General features: G+C 36.5%; 1 protein-coding gene across 2 annotated transcripts in view; it reads left to right on the forward strand.

Moving 5' to 3' along the window:
- Nucleotides 1–18741, forward strand: part of LOC106088696 (uncharacterized) — a 94744-nt gene that overhangs the window by 65355 nt on the left and 10648 nt on the right. The window contains exons 4-8 of one of the 2 annotated variants that reach the window (XM_013254346.2): nucleotides 598–696; nucleotides 6131–6230; nucleotides 6328–6502; nucleotides 15644–15849; nucleotides 15919–16042. In XM_013254346.2, the coding sequence (XP_013109800.2) occupies nucleotides 598–696; nucleotides 6131–6230; nucleotides 6328–6502; nucleotides 15644–15849; nucleotides 15919–16042 (704 nt within the window). The remainder of the gene's footprint in view (nucleotides 1–597; nucleotides 697–6130; nucleotides 6231–6327; nucleotides 6503–15643; nucleotides 15850–15918; nucleotides 16043–18741) is intronic. The other variant, XM_013254347.2, reaches the window with a different exon arrangement.

Below are 18741 nucleotides of genomic sequence, written 5' to 3' on the forward strand. Positions count from 1 at the left end.
TTTGTTTGATTTTAATTTTAATTACACTCTGACAGTCGTTTCAAATGATTATGTGGTAGCACAATAAACGATATGTGTGTATGCAATGTACGATATACAAAAGTAAAGTTAATTTAAATTTGCATGGTGATGACTCAGTCCCTATGTGATGTCAATTCTACTTCAGATTCCACGAATTGAATGTTTGTAATATGCCAAATAATCAAAACGTATTGGATATCCCAATCACCCCCTGGTTTCGCAATGGCAACGTACTGAATTCCGCCAAATATTGTACAAGTACATCTACATACATAGCATTAAATTGACTTTACAAAATTTATTGATTGTCAGAAGAATGTAATTGATTATATAGAGGAAGGAAGTCGATATTAAATATATATTTCCTTGGTAACATTCATACATGTTGATTTTTAAATAAAGGAAATGAAAGATTCAATATACACTAATATATGAAAATCATAAAATATTGAAAAAAATGTGAGGGATATTCAAAGAGGAATATTTTATCTAGATATCAAAATACAAAATTGTTTCACTGTTTGCTATCTATTTTTTTTATTAATTTTTTTCTGTATTTCCTTCTTCCCGTTTTAGGTATTGAACATTTGGTGGAACATCGGCTATTACGACACGATCCTCAAGATGTTGCACATTTCCTCTACAAAGGTGAAGGTCTCAATAAAACAGCAATAGGTATGTATATCCTACTTTTCTCTCTCAATTAAATGATTCTATACTACAATCTCACATTCCCATACAAAATCCCATATGTGATAAGATAGCTCAGTATCTGTAAATGTTCATTCACAGTTCAAGACATCACCATCATCGTAGACGTCATCATGAAACTATTATCACCCTATGATACATACAATATGCTTATATAGCAAAAAGAAAACAAATCGAAAATACCGATAGATAGACAGACAGATAGAAAAAAAATTCTATTGAATATAAAACGTACTATAACAAATCACACAAAATACAAAAACAAAAAAAAAACATAGAAAACCCCATTTTTAATGCAAACAATGCTGAAAAAACGGCATTCTCTCTTCTTGGCAAATCAAGTAAACAAATGAAATGACACAAGGCCAAATTGAAATATAGGCGCGCAATATAAACAAATTAGAATAGGGTATTTAGGCATGTGTATGCATCTACCCATACACATACATGAATAATATATACAAACGTATAAACAATCAGAATAGACACAATAATAAAAACCTCAAATATATTCAACATGTGTAACAATTACAATGGAAAATTGACAATTTGGGATCAGTTTTCTTCAAGTTAATGTAAACAAAACAAAAGACAAATTAAATGGAAAAATTTATTTTTATGCTTATGTTTAGTGTAAGAAATCTTGAAGTTTGTCTATATTTGATTTTACTTAGCAACATTAACATAAATTTTTATTTTTATAGCCACCACCGAAGAATGGGGGTATTGTAATTTTGTCATTCCGTTTGCAACTCAACGAAATATTCATTTCCGAACCTATAAAGTATATGTATATATTCGTAAAAGTCTAAGGAGATCTAGCAATGTCCGTCTATCCTTCCGTCTGTCTGTTGAAATCACCCTACAGTCTTGAGAAACGAAGATATTGAGCTGCAACTTTGCACATAATCTTTTTTTTTTTGTCCATAGGCAGGTTAAGTTCGTAAATTTCCTATATCGGACTATATCGCGATATAGCCCCCATATAGACAGATATCCTTATTTAGGGTCTTAGGCTCATAAAAGCTGTATTTATAATCCGATTTGGCTACAATTTGCCACAATGATTTGTGCTAAGATTCGCTACATCCGTGACAAGTATGATTCAGATCGTTCTGTTTCTTCATATAGCCCCCAATAACACCGATCTCCCGATTTAAGGTCCTAGATCCATTAAAGCCACATATATTGAAAATTAACACCACGACTTGTGTAACGATGATCGACATCCGTGCCAAATATGATCCTGATCGGTCTGTATCTTAATATAGCCCCCATATAGACTGATCTGCCGATTTAGGGCCCTTGACCAATTAAAGCCACATTTATTGCCCGATTTCCCTGAAATTTGGCACAATGACTTGTGTTATGATCCTCCACATATGTGTCGAATATGGGTTAAATCGGTCTTTATCCTAATAAAGCCACCATATAGACAGATCTCCCGATTTAGGGTCTCATTTGTCACAATGATTTGTGCTAAGATTCGCTTCATCTGTGCCAAGTATGATTCAGATCGTTCTGTATCTTCATATAGCCCCCAATTACACCGATCTCCCGATTTAAGGTCCTAGATCCATTAAAGCCACATATATTGAAAACTAGCACCACGACTTGTGTAACGATGCTCGACATCTGTGCCAAATATGATTTAGATCGGTCTGTATCTTAATATAGCCCCCATATAGACCGATCTCCTGATCTAGAGTCCTAGACCAATTAAAGCCACATTTATTGCCCGATTTTTCCTGTGTTATGATCCTCCACATATGTGTCGAATATGGTTTAAATCGGTCTTTATCCTAATAAAGCCACCATATAGACCGATCTCTCGATTTAAGGTCTCATTCTCATAAAAGCTGCATTCATTAGCCAATTCGGCTAAAATTTGGCACAATGATTTGTAGTAAGCTCCTCCACAAATCGGTTTTATGCTAATATAATTCCCATATGGACCGATCTCCTGATTTAAGGCCTCGGGTCAATAATAGCCAAAATTTTTGCCCAATTTCTATTCCGAAATATAACACAGTGAGATATATTCGGCCCTTTGACATGCGCCGAGCATTATTTAGATCGGGTTATATTGGGTTGCCCAAAAAGTAATTACGGATTTTTTAAAAGAAAGTAAATGCATTTGTAATAAAACTTAGAATGAACTTTAATCAAATATACTTTTTTTACACTTTTTTTTCTAAATCAAGCTAAAAGTAACGGCTGATAACTGACGGAACAAAGAATGCAATTACAGAGTCACAAGCTGTGAAAAAATTTGTCAACGCCGACTACATGAAAAATCCGCAATAACTTTTTGGGCAACCCAATATATTGGTATAGCTCTCGATTGAAGATCTTTCACCCACAAATAGCGTATTTATTCCCCGTTACTTTGGGGAAGGGTGGTTTTAGTATCCTTAACCTTGGGGAAGGATAGTTTTAGTACCCTTAACATTGGGGAAGGATAGTACACTTTACCTTGGGGAAGGGTAGTTTTAGTATCCTTTACCTTAAGGAGTAGTAACTTTTACCTTGGGGAAAGCTTTTTTTAGTACCCTTTACCTTGAGGAAGGGTACTTTCCGTACCCTTTACCTTGGGAAGGGTAGTTTAAGTACTCTTTAACTCAGGGAAGTGTAGTTTATGTACTCTTTAACTTGAAGAAGGGTAGTTTCAGTATCCTTTACTTTGGAGAAGTTTAATTTTAGTACTGTTAACCTTAGAGAAGAATAGTTTTTGTACCCTTTACTTTGGGTAAAGTAGCTCTAGCACCCTTTGCCTTGAGTAATGCTAGTTTTAGTACCCTTTACTTTGGGGAATGGTAGTCATAGTATCATTTACCTTGGGAAATGGTAGTTATAGTTCCCTTTGTATTGTGGCAGAGCAGTTTTAGTACCCTCTACCTTGGGGAAGGGAATTTGAGTACCACTTTCCTTATGGAAGTTAAATTGCCATTTACACTAAGGATGTTAATTTTAGCATTATTTACTATAGGGAAGTCTACTTTTAGCTCCATTTACCTTAGGTAAGTTTCATTTTATTACCATTAACCGCAGGGAAGTCTAATTTTTGTACCATTTACCTAAGGGAAGTCTAGTTTTAATGCCATTCCCTTAAGTTAAGTCTAATTTCAATAACATTTAGTTTATGAAAGATTAATTTTAGCACCATTTATCATAGAAAACTCTAATTATCATAGGAAAGTTTAATCTTAGTACCATTTTCCATAGGAAAAAGTAGTTTTAGAACACTTTACCTTGGGGAAGGGTAGTTTTAGTACACTTTACCTCGGGAAAAGGTGGTTTTAAACTCTTTACCTTGGGGAAGAATAATTTAAGTATTCTTTACCTTGGGGAAAGGTAGTTTTAATACCCTTTATCTTGGGGAGGGGTAGTTTTAAAACCTTTACCTTGGATAAAGACAGTTTAAGTACCCTTTTCCTTGGGGAAGGTAGTTTAAGTACCCTTTTCCATGAGGAAGGATAGTGTTAGTACCTTTTACCTTGGTGAAGTGTAGTTTTAGCATCTTTAGTTCTGCTTGCCTTAAACTTGGGTGAGGATAGTCTTACTTCCCTTAACTCTGCGGAAGATTAGTTTAACTTCCCTTTTCCTTGCGGAGGGATAGTTTTAGAAACCTTCACCTAGTTGTAGGGTACTTTTGGTACCCTTACCTTGGCGAACGTTAGTTTTATTACCTTTTACCTTGGAGAACGGTAGTTTTAGTACCATTTGCCGACACCCTGCAGTTGTCGAAGGGGGCGAGTCCTCTATTGGAAGCTGTCCTGGAAGAGGAGAGAGGCCGTAAGGCACTGTGCGCATTTTACTCCTGCAGAAGGTTGTTGGGGGTAAGCCCCAAAATGATTTATTGGATGTATACGGCCATCGTGAGACCAGTTCTGACCTTTGGAGCACTAGTATGGTGGAAGGCCGTGGAGAGGAGAACTCGTACGAGGTTCGAGTTCGAGAAGGTCCAGAGACTGGTCTGCGTCGGGCTCTCAGGGCTACTTAGATCCGTACTGCAGGCGAGTCTGAAAGCGATGCTGGATATGACGTCTATTGGGTCCTATATTTGAACCTGCGCCGCCAAGGGTGCGCTTAGGCCGAGGGAGCTCGGCATGCTGAAGAAGCACAATAGCAGCCACAGTTTGATTCTGAATGTTATGGATTCGGAGGGTAGACTGAGAAGGATCTTCGACTACCTGGCACCAGTACCGACTAGGATAAGGGCTTTCAGAATTCGTTTTCCTGGGAGGGATGAATGATCTGTTTGAGGAGGATGAGATCTTGATCTTCACCTCATTGAGGGTCGGATGCTGGGGGTATGTACGGTTTTTCAGGCAGAGCTATGTACCATTACAGTAGCCTCAAGAGAAATTCTTGTTAGGGATTTACCGCCCCCAAAACTCAAGATTTATTTGGACAGTATGGCGGCACTCAAGACCTTAGCGTTGAGGACGGTGCGGTCTAGTTGCGTGGCGGATTGTTTGGAGTCCCTGGATACGCTCAGAGTCCATGGAAGGAATTCCAGGAAATAAGGAGGGGTTCGTCTGCGCCTGGCGAACGAGCCACCGACCCCATCTCATTTGTAGAGCTACAAAACACAGTAGAAGAGATGGCCAGAGCGGCGTCGTTGGCGAGATGGGACTCGGCGGACGGTTGCTGAACCGCTAGGGCGGTTTTCTGGCCTATCATCGACCGAAGGAGGATGAGGGAGTTGCTGGTGTTCGATAAGAGGTCGATGAGTACCTTAACAGGAGACATGTGTCATAGGCCACATGGCGGCGCGCAGGTAAATACCGCATAATGACTTCTGCAGGAGTTGTCTCGATGAGGACGAGGAGGAGACTATCGAACACTTGCTATGTTTATGTCCAAGTCTGCAGGAACGTAGGCTCTCCTTTCTGCGAAGCCGATTCTTCTGCGATCTGGGCGAACGTTGCTCTGGGAAGTTGCCTGAGATTATTGATGGAAAAAAAATTAACAAAAGTTTATTGTTGCAAAAAATTAGTCAACATTTTATCATTAGTACTTAATATTAAAAAATTTTAATGCTGAAGACAACTGAAGACAAAAAAAATTGGATTGTGAGTTGTTGTCGACTCAATTTGCATAGGCCTGAGAATGGTGTATCCAGGCATCTTCTTCTTTTCCCATTGAAAATGGAGACTACACGACAAGTATTTAATGTTTAATAATCAAATATTTGCCATTACAATCTTCGATGAAGAAAGTATTGACCTGTAGTAATGTACTTTGAATATTTTTTTCTTTTCGACAACTTTTAATTATTCGTGCATCCTAAGAACTGTTTCTAGGGTCTTTTGTTTTTCTCTATTTTTAATTTAACTCTGTATTGTTTGACATCTTTTGATTTACCCTTTCCCCCTAATCCTTTCTATTCCAGGTGATTATTTGGGAGAAAATAATGACTTCAACAAGGACGTGCTAAAGGCTTTTGTGGCGTTACATGATTTTACAAATTTAATATTGGTTCAAGCTTTAAGGTAAGACAACATTTCATTTCATTTAAGTTTTTCCTCATTTCAAAGTCAATAAACTTCAATGTTGTGATATCTCCCCTCCCATACTTTGTTTTTACAGACAATTCTTGTGGTCCTTTCGATTGCCGGGCGAGGCACAAAAAATCGATCGAATGATGGAATGCTTTGCCCAACGCTATTGTCAACTGAATCCTGATATCTTCACCAATACGGATACCTGTTATGTTTTAAGTTTCGCCATCATAATGTTAAATACATCCCTACATAATCCATCGGTATGTACACATATGTTGTCTATAATAGACATCCTTTCATACTTTATTTGCATTTTAGATATGTAAACACAAGGACACGGCATAGATACCATCACTTATGTGTGTGTGTGTCTGTAAGTGTGTGTGTTTGCATAACCATACCTTTGATATGGTAGCAAATCTGTTTGCGGCAGGCGTTAGAGCAAGTCCATCAAACGAGCGATATCTTTGTCCTAAACAAACTCCTCGTTTATCATTAACATTCCTTTTTTTTCACATGCATAATTTTGTCATTTTTCATAGCTCGCATTTGTTGCCATTGACGCCATACATTCTTTAGCAGTGTTGCCATCCATTCATATTCAATCCTTCTTGCCACGTGGGCAAGTTTCTATGTAGCCAAATCACAATAATTTTTTCAACACTTTCTGGCAACATTTTTGGAATTTTATTTCATTCATACATTAAAAAAAATTATATATACGGAAAATATTGGATATTTTGCCTTAATTAAAGGTAGTTGTAATACACATGCCCCTGAGGTGATTTAGTTTAAGTGCCGTATATTTTGGGAAAGGGTAGTTTTAGCACCCTTTCTTTTGGGAAAGTGTAGTTTTATTACCCTTTCTTTTGAGAAGGGTAGTTTAAGTACCCTTTATTTTAGGAAAGTGTAGTTTTAGTACCCTTTCTTTTGGGAAAGTGTAGTTTTAGTACACTTTCCTTTGGGAAAGGGTAGTTATAGTTCACGTTTTCATTGGGAAAGGTAGTTTTAGTACGCTTTCCTTAGGGGAAAGGTAGTTTTAGTACCCATTCCTTTGGGAAGGGTAGTTTTAGTATCCTTTCTTTTGGGAACGAGTAGTTTAATACCCTTTCGTTTGGAAAAGGATAGTTTTAGTACACTTTCTTTAGGGAAAGGATAGTTTTAGTACACTTTCCTTTGGGAAAGGGTAGTTATAGTTCACGTTTCCATTGGGAAAGGTAGTTTTAGTGCCCTTTCCTTAGGGGAAAGGTAGATTTAGTACCCATTCCTTTGGGAAGGATAGTTTTAGTACCCCTTCTTTTGGGAATGAGTAGTTTTATTACCCTTTCTTTTGGAAAAGGGGAGTTTTAGTACACTTTCTTTAGGGAAAGGATAGTTTTAGTACACTTTCCTTTGGGAAAGGGTAGTTATAGTTCACGTTTCCATTGGGAAAGGTAGTTTTAGTGCCCTTTCCTTAGGGGAAAGGTAGATTTAGTACCCATTCCTTTGGGAAGGATAGTTTTAGTACCCCTTCTTTTGGGAATGAGTAGTTTTATTACCCTTTCTTTTGGAAAAGGGGAGTTTTAGTACACTTTCTTTAGGGAAAGGATAGTTTTAGTACACTTTCTTTTGATGAGCGGTGATTTTAGTACCCTTTCTTTTGGGAAGGGATAATTTACGTACTTTCTTTAGGGAAAGGGTTGTTTTATTACCGTTTTTATAGGAAATGGGAAGTTCTAGGACCCCTTCTTTTGGGAAAGGATAGTTTTAGTACCATTTCTTTTGGAAAGGGGTTGTTTTAGTATCCTTTTTTATGGGAAAGGATAATTTTAGTACCCTTTTATTTGGGAAATGGTTAGTTTAGTACCCTTTCCTTTGGGACGGGGTAGTTTTAGTACCATTTTCTTTTGGGAAAGGGTAGTTTTAGTACACTTTCTTTTGGTAAAGGGTAGTTTTAGTACACTTTCTTTAGGGAAGTGATTTTAGTAGTTCCCAAGGGAAAGGGTAGTTTTAGTACCGTTTCCTTTAGGAAAGTGTAATTTTATTAGCCTTTCTTTTGGGAGAGGGGAATTTTAGTAAAATTTAGTATTTAGGAAAGGAAAGGGAAGTTCTAAGACCCCTTCTTTTGGGAAAGGGTAGTTTTAGTACCCTTTTCTTTTGGGAAAGGGTAGTTTCAGTACCCTTTCTTTTGGTAAAGGGTAGTTTTAGTACACTTTCTTAAGGGAAGTGATTTTAGTAGTTCCCAAGGGAAAGGGTAGTTTTAGTACCGTTTCCTTTAGGAAAGTGTAATTTTATTAGCCTTTCTTTTGGGAGAGGGGAATTTTCCCTTTCCCTATCCTTTGGAAAGGGTAGTTTTAGTACTCTTTACTTTGGGAAAGAGTAGTTTAAGTACCCTTTCCTTTTTGAAAGTGTAGTTTAAGAAGTTTTTCCTTTTTGAAAGGGAAGTTTAGTACCCTTTCCCCTGGAAACGTTGTTTTAATACCATTTCCTTTGGGAAAGGGTAGTTTTAGTTCATTTCTTTTGGAAAAGGGTAGTTTTAGCACTCTTCACTTTGGGAAGGGGTAGTTTAAGTACCCTTTCCTTTTTGAAAGGGTAGCTTGAGTACCCTTTCCTTTTGTAAAAGGGTAGTTTTAGTACCCATTCCTTTGGAATACGGTAGTTTTAGTATCCTTTACTTTTGGAAAGGGTAGTTTTTGTATCCTTTCCTTTGGGAAAGGGCGGTTTTAGTACCTTTTCCTTTAGGAAACGGCAGTTTTGGTACCCTTTACATTGGGTAAGGGTAGTTTTAGTACTCTTTTCTTTGGGAAAGGGTAGTTTTAGTAATCTTTTCTTTGGGAAAGGGTGGTTTTAGTACCCTTTCCTTTAGGAAACGGTAGTTTTGGAACCCTTTACATTGGGTAAGGGTAGTTTTAGTACCCTTTCCTTTGGGAAAAGGTAGTTTTAGTACCCTTTACATTGGGTAAGGGTAGTTATAGTACTCTTTACTTTTGGAAAGGGTAGTTTTTGTGTCCTTTCTTTTGGGAAAGAGCAGTTTTAGTATCATTTCCTATGGGAAGAGTACTTTTAGTATTCTTTTCTTTGGGAAATGGTAGTTTTAGTACTCTTTTTCTTTGAGAAATGGTGGTTTTAGTACACTTTCTTTTGGGAATGGGTAGTTTAATACCCTTTCCCATGGGAAAGGGTAGTTTTAGTACCCTTTCCTTTGGGAAACGGTATTTTAAGCACCCTTTACATTAGGTAAGGGTAGTTTTAGTACTCTTTTCTTTGGGAAAGGGTAGTTTTAGTACTCTTTGCTTTGGGAAAGGGTGGTTTTAGTACATTTTCTTTTGGGTACGGTAGAACCCTATTTTTTAGTACCCTTTCTTTTGAGAAAAGGTGGTTTTAGTGCCCTTTATTTTGAAAAAGTATCCTTTCTTTTGGGAAAGAATAGTCGTAGTACCCTTTCCCTTTGGAAATTTTAGTTTTAGTACCCTTTCCCCTGGGAAAAGGTTGTTTTAATATCCTTTCCTTTGAATATTTGGAAGTTTATAACAGCTTCTGCAAAATTTCCCATGAATTATAAGTTGTGGCAACTTTGTACTCCACTCATGCATACCCATTTTTTGTTGGCATTTGTGTAAGAACATAATGTATGTATGTTGTATTTGAATGTTTTTGCGATTGTAGCGCGCTAATCAGCGTGTGCCAAAAATGTTTATTTTTATCGCCAACGTTGTTATGTCGCCGGTGAATATTCAAAATCAGAGAATATTCTGTTTGGGTTTTTTGTTCTAGGGAGACCAAAACTACACCGTCCAATTGATGATAATACACACACCTATGCCTATGGATGAGGCTCATGCTAGAGGTAAGGGAATAGGGAATTTGGTCGTCTTCTTGTTAAACTCATTATCGTACGAGAGTCGCCCGGTGCTTTTGTTTTTCATCAGATTTATTGCTGGGCTTTCCCCTAAATCTTCCTATTTTCTGGGCTCTCATTCCCATTTTGAGTGTGCTGACTGGGAATTTTTCTAAACATAGCATTTCATGCTGTGCGTTTTATATGAATTTCATTTATTTATGTGAAAAATATACACACACACACACAGAAGCACATTAAAAAAACGATTGTGTAGTCTATTTTCCTGGTCATGGGAAAATTTATGACCTGCCTTAAGTAGCGCAGTAATGTGAGCTTGGTCTTTAAATCATTTGGATTTTCATTTCAACAAAATGACATACCTTACAACTGAAGATAGCTTTTCACAGGAGTCATTAGACGATGATAGTGGGGTAGAGGACTATCTTGTATATGTCCCACTTTAATGTAATCCTTTGCAAATAAATCACTTTTTTGTGTTAAGAGGTGTAGAGGTAGGGATAAGGTTAATAGTCTTTGGGTTTTCAAAAAGAAAGAAAAAAGAATAAGAAAAATTAAAAAAAAAAAATATTTTTTTCATTATCAATAAAAATTTTTCCAGAATTTTCTAGAAAAGTACCAATATTTACTATTTAATGAAATTCTTTTCGAAATTTAATTTCTTAAAAGGCAAGGCAATATGAAAAATTTTTTGTCATTAGTTACTTTTTCGCCCATTGACTTCAATTGGTCTATTTTTCTTTTTGTTTGTTTTTGAGTTTTCCCTTGTTTGCGTGGCATATTTTATGCGATATTATAAATAATTTTTCAGAAGTGGCAACAGACAACACCAAAAGTTTGGTTGTTTTGGCATCTTAGGAATTTCTTAATTTTTTTGGCATATGTTTTAAAAAAATTTTTGTTTGGGTATTTCAAGAGTTGCTTTTTCCCAAGATTTTTTTGCATATTAAGTTGAAATTAAATTTTTCCGAGGAAAAATCTTTAGGATCTACAAAATATTTCCCATTTTAGAAGTTACACAGGGCTACAGCATAACCTTAAGGATAAGGGTAGGTTAGCTTATAGTGTAGTTACTAATATAACAGTATTGCATACTTTTAGGAGCTTATAAAATGCATTTTATTTCCTATATTTCTATATTTTGCTCACCAGCATAAAATGGGGGATATACAAATCTAATCATACCACCTCGAAATTTTGCTCTTAGACCATATAATGTTTACATATATATTCCTGATCGTCTTGATATTGTGAATGAATCTAGCCATGTCCGTCCGTCCGCCTTTCCGTCTATCAAAATCACGATAAAATTCGAACAAACAAAGATGTCCGCTTAAATTTTTTTTACAGATACTTCTTATCGATGTAGGTCATTGGGGATAGCAAATGGGCAATATCGATTCAGATTTGGATATAGCCCCCATATAAACCGACCCCCAGATTTTACTTCTTGAGCCCCTAGAAGCCTTAATTTGCACCTGATTTGGCTCAAATTAGCCAAAAGACTTAAAACCAATTCCCTGACTTGACTTCTTGGGCCCTTACAAACCTGAATATTCACCTGACTTTGCTGAAATTTGGCTAAAGGAGTTCTGTTCCGTTTTCAAACCATCTATATATACTGATATAGGCCCCATATAAACGAATCCCCGGATTTGATTTTTTAAGCTCTTAGAAGGCGCAATTTTCACATCATTTCGCTGAAATATGGCACAAAAACTTCTATTATGACTTCCAGCATCCGTGCTAAATGTGATCCGAATTGGTCTATATAGTGATATAGCTCCCATATAAACCGATCCCCTGCTTTGACTTCTTGAGCCACTAGAAGCCCCAATATGCACCTGATTTGCCAAAAAGTCTTCTGTTCCGACTTCCAACATCTTGAGAAGCCTCAATTTTCACCTGATTTGGTTAAAATTGGTACAAGGACTTCTGTTGTTACTTTTAACTATCGTGCCGTGTATGATCCGACTCTGTCTATAAACTGATTTATCCCCCCTATAAATAGACCCCAGATTTGACTTCTTGAGTCCCCAAAAGCCTCAATATTCATCTGACTTAAGTGAAATTTGGCACAGACTTCTTGACTTCCAAATCTGTGTAATGTATGATCCGAATGGGTCTAAGGTCGCCCAAATACCTTTCGCTATCTACTCCCAAATACCTTTAATATGGGATTCAAATTAAAGGTATTTGGGAGTAGATAGCAAATATGACATAATAATTTGCGTTTAAGTCCAGGTGGCGCTTTTCCTCATTAAAATACTCTCTCATATAGTTTATATAAAAGCTATTTGGGAGTAGAGTACGAAATTGATATTCATTTTTGGGACAAAGACCCTGGTGTCCACTGCACCCTCAGACATAACTTATTTATCGATCATGCCAATTGGGTCTCATATGAAATGCATTTGAAAGTGGAGCAAGAATATATTATATTGTATTTACTTTAAGGACCAAGTGTCTGGGTGGCCACCCCACCCCCGAAATACCTCGTAAACAGGAAATATTTACCAAAGTGGTAATATGAGACATAAAGAAAGGCATTTGGGAGTAGAGTAAAGTTTGGCCCATGAACCGAGCAGGGGCAAATTTCTCACACATCAATGAGTGCTTTCCTTCCGATTCAAGCTTAAACTCAATGATAAGGGACCTTTTTTTATAACCAAGTCCGAACGGCGTGCCACATTACGACACCTCACTGGGGAGAATTTACACGAACATGCATTGCTTGGTATCTTGGAAATTTCGCCAGCATTAAGATGGGATAACCACCGCTTTAAATTTGTATACCCTCTACCATAGGATGGGGGGTATACTAATTTCGTCATTCCGTTTGTAACTACTCGAAATATTCGTCTGAGACCCCATAAAGTATATATATTCTTGATCATCGTGACATTTTATGTCGATATAGCCATATCCGTCCGTCCGTCTGTCCGTCCGTCCGTCCTTCCGTCTGTCCGTCTGTCTGTCGAAAGCACGCTAACTTCCGAAGGAGTAAAGCTAGCAGCTTGAAATTTTGCACAAAGACTTCTTATTAGTGTAGGTCGGTTGGTATTGTAAATGGGCCATATCGGTCCATGTTTTGATATAGCTGCCATATTAACCGATCTTGGGTCTTGACTTCTTGAGCCTCTAGAGTGCGCAATTCTTACCCGATTGGAATGAAATTTTGCACGAAGTATTTTGTTATGATATCCAACAAGTGTGCCAAGTATGGTTCAAATCGGTCAATAACCTGATATAGCTGTCATATAAACCGATCTTGGGTCTTGACTTCTTGAGCTTCTAAAGGGCGCAATTCTTATCCGATTGGAATGGAATTTCGCACGACGTGTTTTGTTATGATATCCAACAACTGTGCCAAGTATGGTTCAAATCGGTCCATGTTTTGATATAGCTGCCATATAAACCGATCTTGGGTCTTGATTTCTTGAGCCTCTAGAGTGCGCAATTCTTATCCGATTAGAATGAAATTTTGCACGACGTGTTTTGTTATGATATCCAACAACTGTGCCAAGTATGGCGCAAATCGGTTTATAACCTGATATAGCTGCCATATAAACCGATCCTGGGTCTTGACTTCTTGGGCCTCTAGAGTGCGCAATTCTTATCCGATTGGAATGAAATTTCGCACGACGTGTTTTGTTGAGATATCCAACAACTATGCCAAGTATGGTTCAAATCGGTCCATAACCTGATATAGCTGCCATATAAACTGATCTTGGGTCTTGACTTCTTGAGCCTCTAGAGTGCGCAATTCTTATCCGATAGGAATGAACTTTCGCACGACGTGTTTTGTTATGATATCCAACAACTGTACAAAGTATCGCGCAAATTGGTCCATAACCTGATATAGCTGTCATATAAACCGATCTGGGATCTTGACTTCTTGAGCCTCTAGAGGTCGCAATTATTATCCGATTTGCCTGAAATTTTGTTTGACGGATTCTCTCATGACCATCAACATACGTGTTTACTATGGTTTGAATCGGTCTATAGCCCGATACAGCTCCCATATAAATCGATCTCTTTATCTTACTTCTTGAGTTCCCAAAGGGCGCAATTCTTATTCAAATTGGCTGACATTTTCCAAACCGGACCATATCTTGATATCGCTCTAATAGCAGAGAAAATCTTTTCTTTTATTCTGTTTTGCCTAAGAAAAGATGCCGGGAAAAGAACTCGACAAATGCGATTCATGGTGGAGGGTATATTAGATTCGGCCCGGCCAAACTTAGCACGCTTTTACTTGTTTTTGATGTTCTTGCCAAGACATGGGCTACAGTGGCACGAATTCGATGTCCACATTCAGGGCGAAGTGTCCCCACCCTAAAAAGACATTGGAGAGTTAAAGAAGGCGCAGCGGAGTGGGCCCGGTTCGGCTAGTAAAAAATATAAAAAGGTCAACTATACCCTCTATAAAAATGTTTGCCTCTATTTTTTTCTGTTAAAATTTTTGTTTTTTTTTTGTTATTTTTTAAAAAAATTTTTAACATTTTATTTCAGTAAAAATATTTTTTTTCAAAAGAAAATACCACAACATCTGAGAAGTTTAATCGAAATCGGTTCAGATTTAGAAATAGCTCCCATATATTCATAAGATTTTGGGTATTTTGCAATAAGGTTGTCATTTGTCAACCGTAGTTATGACAGTTCGAACATATTTGCTCGATATTTGATACAGATTGTTTAATAACCCATCTGAAAACATCCGCCGAAGTCCATCAAAATTGATTCAGGATTGGATATAGTTCTCACATTGCATTTATAGGGTAGGTGTAGGGTATTATACAGTCGGCACCGCCCGACTATTGCCTCTCCCTTCTGGTTTATTCTTAAAGAAAATACTGTATAAAATTCTTTCTTCTTAAGAAATTTTGTAAAAATTCCATTTTTACGAAAATGTCAAAAAATTATTTCTTTTTAAATTTTTTCTTGTATAAAAAATCTTGGCAAAATGTTAATTATTTAGAAGAATTAGTCAACAAAATTTTTATTTTTATATAAAATGTCAATTTTATTTCTATTTGATTGAAAGTTAAAATCCTAAAAGATCAGCTCCTAAAAGTATGCAGTATTATCATTACAATACCTTCAAGGACTTCTAGACTACCCTACTCTTGAGTTTATGCTGTAAAATGAAGTTTTATTAAACAGATACTTTCCCTGTTAAAATAAAATCGGTTATTGTCCGGCTGCAGACCGTAGGGTTCTCACTTTCTATTACGAAAAGAAACAAAAAACCCATTGAACATTTATGTTTGCTTCTGTAGGCCAGTGTAATAATTTTTGGCGTCTCTTGGCAATAATTCAATTTCGAGTTTTTTTAAGTTAAACAAAAGAAAAAGCTATGTTGTGAGATAAATGTGGGCCAATGTGTGTGAGATAAACAAAAACATTTTGCAAAATTTTTGCCTGCAAAAATTTGTTCATAAAAATTTTTTGTAAAGTGACTATAAATTAATTTAATTATTATTTTATATTTTCCTGCTGTTTTTCATATTTTTTTGAAATAAATCAATTTTTTTTAATTTTTTTTCTTTTTTTGTTCTAGGTGAAAGACAAACCCACTGTTGAACAATTCATTTCAATGAATCGCGGTATTAACAACGGCGGTGATTTGCCACGCACCCTACTCGAATCTCTGTATGAGTCTATACGAACGGAACCCTTCAAAATTCCCCAAGACGATGGCAACGATCTAATGCATACCTTCTTTAATCCCGATAAGGAGGGTTGGCTCTGGAAACAGGGCGGAAGGTAAGTTTCATTGAAATCATGGAAATTTTTGGTGTAATTTGGTGTTTGGAATGATATTAACCTTTTTAGTATGTTCTCCAGATACAAATCCTGGAAGAGGCGATGGTTTATATTGAACGACAATTGTTTATATTATTTTGAATATACAACAGATAAAGAGCCACGAGGGATAATACCATTGGAAAATATTTGTGTAAGTATAGTTATATGGATTTGTAGTGTGTGCGTGTGTTCGCACACAGTCCATCCAACAGATGGCGGTGATGGTTCAATCCACCCTCAAAAGATGACTACAAATTGACTCCCGTCCCTTTGGTCCTTACCTAATGTAATGTTGTTGCTGATTGTTGGAATGTTTTTCACAGTAGTTTTTATTAACAAATACTGGTGGTTTGTGGTTTCTAATTTAAAAATTTTTTAAAGTAGTTTGGATTGGTAGTAGACTACCTGAAAAAAACGAAAATTCTAAAAAATCTTCTTGGTTTGGAAATTTGCTGAACGTTTTTACATTTCAAAGCTAGAATTCATTGTTTTTACTAATTTGGTAAATGCATGGCTATATCCCATTTTGGGGAACTTGAATAGTCTAATTAAGCTACTTTACCCCATTCGAATGTAGTATCGTTTTTGATTTCTGGAAACGACTTTGTTGGAAAGGCTTCTCGATGACTTCGATTTTACCCATAAGTTCTTTTACTTCATTATCATTCCTGTTTGCCTAAACCAACCATGGGCGCCGGATCAAATATCTTTGTGATCCGAGCTTTTAAATTCTTACATTATGTGTTAGCCTATGAAGGTCAATTTGGTCTTGTTGCTCATACAGCTTTTGGTTCGTTCAACGCCGAAATGTTTCCCTAAAGCGAGTTGCTCCATAAATTTAAGAACAATTTTTCTCTCGAATACATGCAGAACTGCTTCAAATGCTTTCTTAAGTATCAACACTTCCTATCCTTATAGAAGCAAGGTAGTAAGTATCAGAATGTTGTAGACCGTGATTTTTGTCTGTAAGAAAGGTGAACTGTCTTTTGAATATTGTATTCAATTCAATTCCATGGCAGCCGGATGTACGTACCGGATTGACCCGATGGAGTTCTTCATCGGCAAGGGCTGTCGCCGCAGTGTATAACACACAGCTACAACACACAAGCATCTATAAGCCAAAATCCTTTTCCCTATAATCCCAAAGCCGATGTCGTTTGAATTGTTTATGATTGTACCGATGTTTATGACTAATTATCACAATGTAATATTGGGTTGCCCAAAAAGTAATTGCGGATTTTTCATATAGTCGGCGTTGGCAAATTTTTTCACAGCTTGTGACTCTATAATTGAATTCTTTCTTCTGTCAGTTATCAGCTGTTACTTTTAGCTTGCTTTAGAAAAAAAGTGTAAAAAAAGTATATTTGATTAAAGTTCATTCTAAGTTTTATTAAAAATGCATTTACTTTCTTTTAAAAAATCCGCAATTACTTTTTGGGCAACCCAATAGTTATCGATTTTCAATGTTTACCGGAGCTCTCTCTTTCGGCTTTTGTTTGGTTTTATTCTTCTGAGCTCGCTTGATTAAGCCGGTGCCTTAATTCTTATAACTTGGTTTTATATCCATCACTTGCCAAACCACTTCAAGCTCTTTTCTGTCTGCTTTTTCCAAAGGCTGAAGTACTTGTCAATATGGTCGATACATTGTTTTAATAGCATCGCCATAGGCGAGAAGCATGTGTTGTTTGTTATTCAGTGAAACATTTACTTTCACTTCTGCGTTTTGTATAAACTTCTCTAGAGGGATATAGAAAAGATCACAAGATAACAAGCTTTGCCCTTGTCAGAAATATCAAGTGCCAATAATCAAATAGTAAAATAATACAACAATTTGTCAATTAAACATACATCGATAACACGCACTTGTAGCTAACTCACTCAAAAAATTCAGCTAAAGGCCAGTATGCACCGCAAACGAAATTTTCGTTTTCATAAGAAATGCATTGAAATTTTCGGTTTCGATACCGTTATCGAAAATTTCTTTGCGTAACAGGGTGACATAACAGGCATTGGAAAATTATGAATGCAAATGTTTATTTCGTTCACTTTATGCAAGTTATTAAATGATTAATTGCTGTACATAAGTACTTTATTAGCAAAAAAAAAAAATTGGCTAAAAATCGAATCGATGTTTGTCGCCATCTAGTGGACTGCACAACTTTTTCTAGTGGAAACATAAATGACTTGGCTGCAACCGAAAATTTCGCTAAAGGTGCGTACTGACCTTCGTCTGTTAATTGCGATAAAGCCTTGGTTATGAAGCACCATCTATTTGTTCACTGATTTATCGATTGCACTACTCGTTTATCGGAAGTCGTCAACCATACACTCGCTTGCATGTTGACCCTTGTAAAGCTACAAGGAAACCCATAATATGTCAATACTGGGAACAATATCTCTTCAGAATTATTTGTTTTAGAAAATATTCGTTAAAAAAACGTGTTTTATTGTTTATCGATTGCTTTCCCCTTGTCAGAAATATCATGTGCCAATAATCAAATAGCAAAATAATACAACAATTTGTCGACAAAACATACATCGATTACATGCACTTGTTGCTAACTCACTCAAAAAATTTAAGCCAAAGGCCGGTACGCACTTCAAACGAAATTTTCGTTTTCCTAAGAAGTGCATTGACAGCGATATTTTCGGTTTCAATAACATTGCCGAAAATTTCGCTTGCTACTACGCAGCTCAAATGAAACTTTCTTTGCGTAAAAGGGTGACATGAATGAAAATGTTTGTTTCGTTAACTTCATACAAGTTATTTGCAAGTACAAATGATGTAATACATACGTAATTTATTAGCAAAAATTTTTAAAAAATTTGGCAAAAAACTTATCGATATAT

This window comes from Stomoxys calcitrans, chromosome 3 (assembly GCF_963082655.1).
Source record: "Stomoxys calcitrans chromosome 3, idStoCalc2.1, whole genome shotgun sequence".
In the NCBI taxonomy this organism is placed as follows: domain Eukaryota; kingdom Metazoa; phylum Arthropoda; class Insecta; order Diptera; family Muscidae; genus Stomoxys; species Stomoxys calcitrans.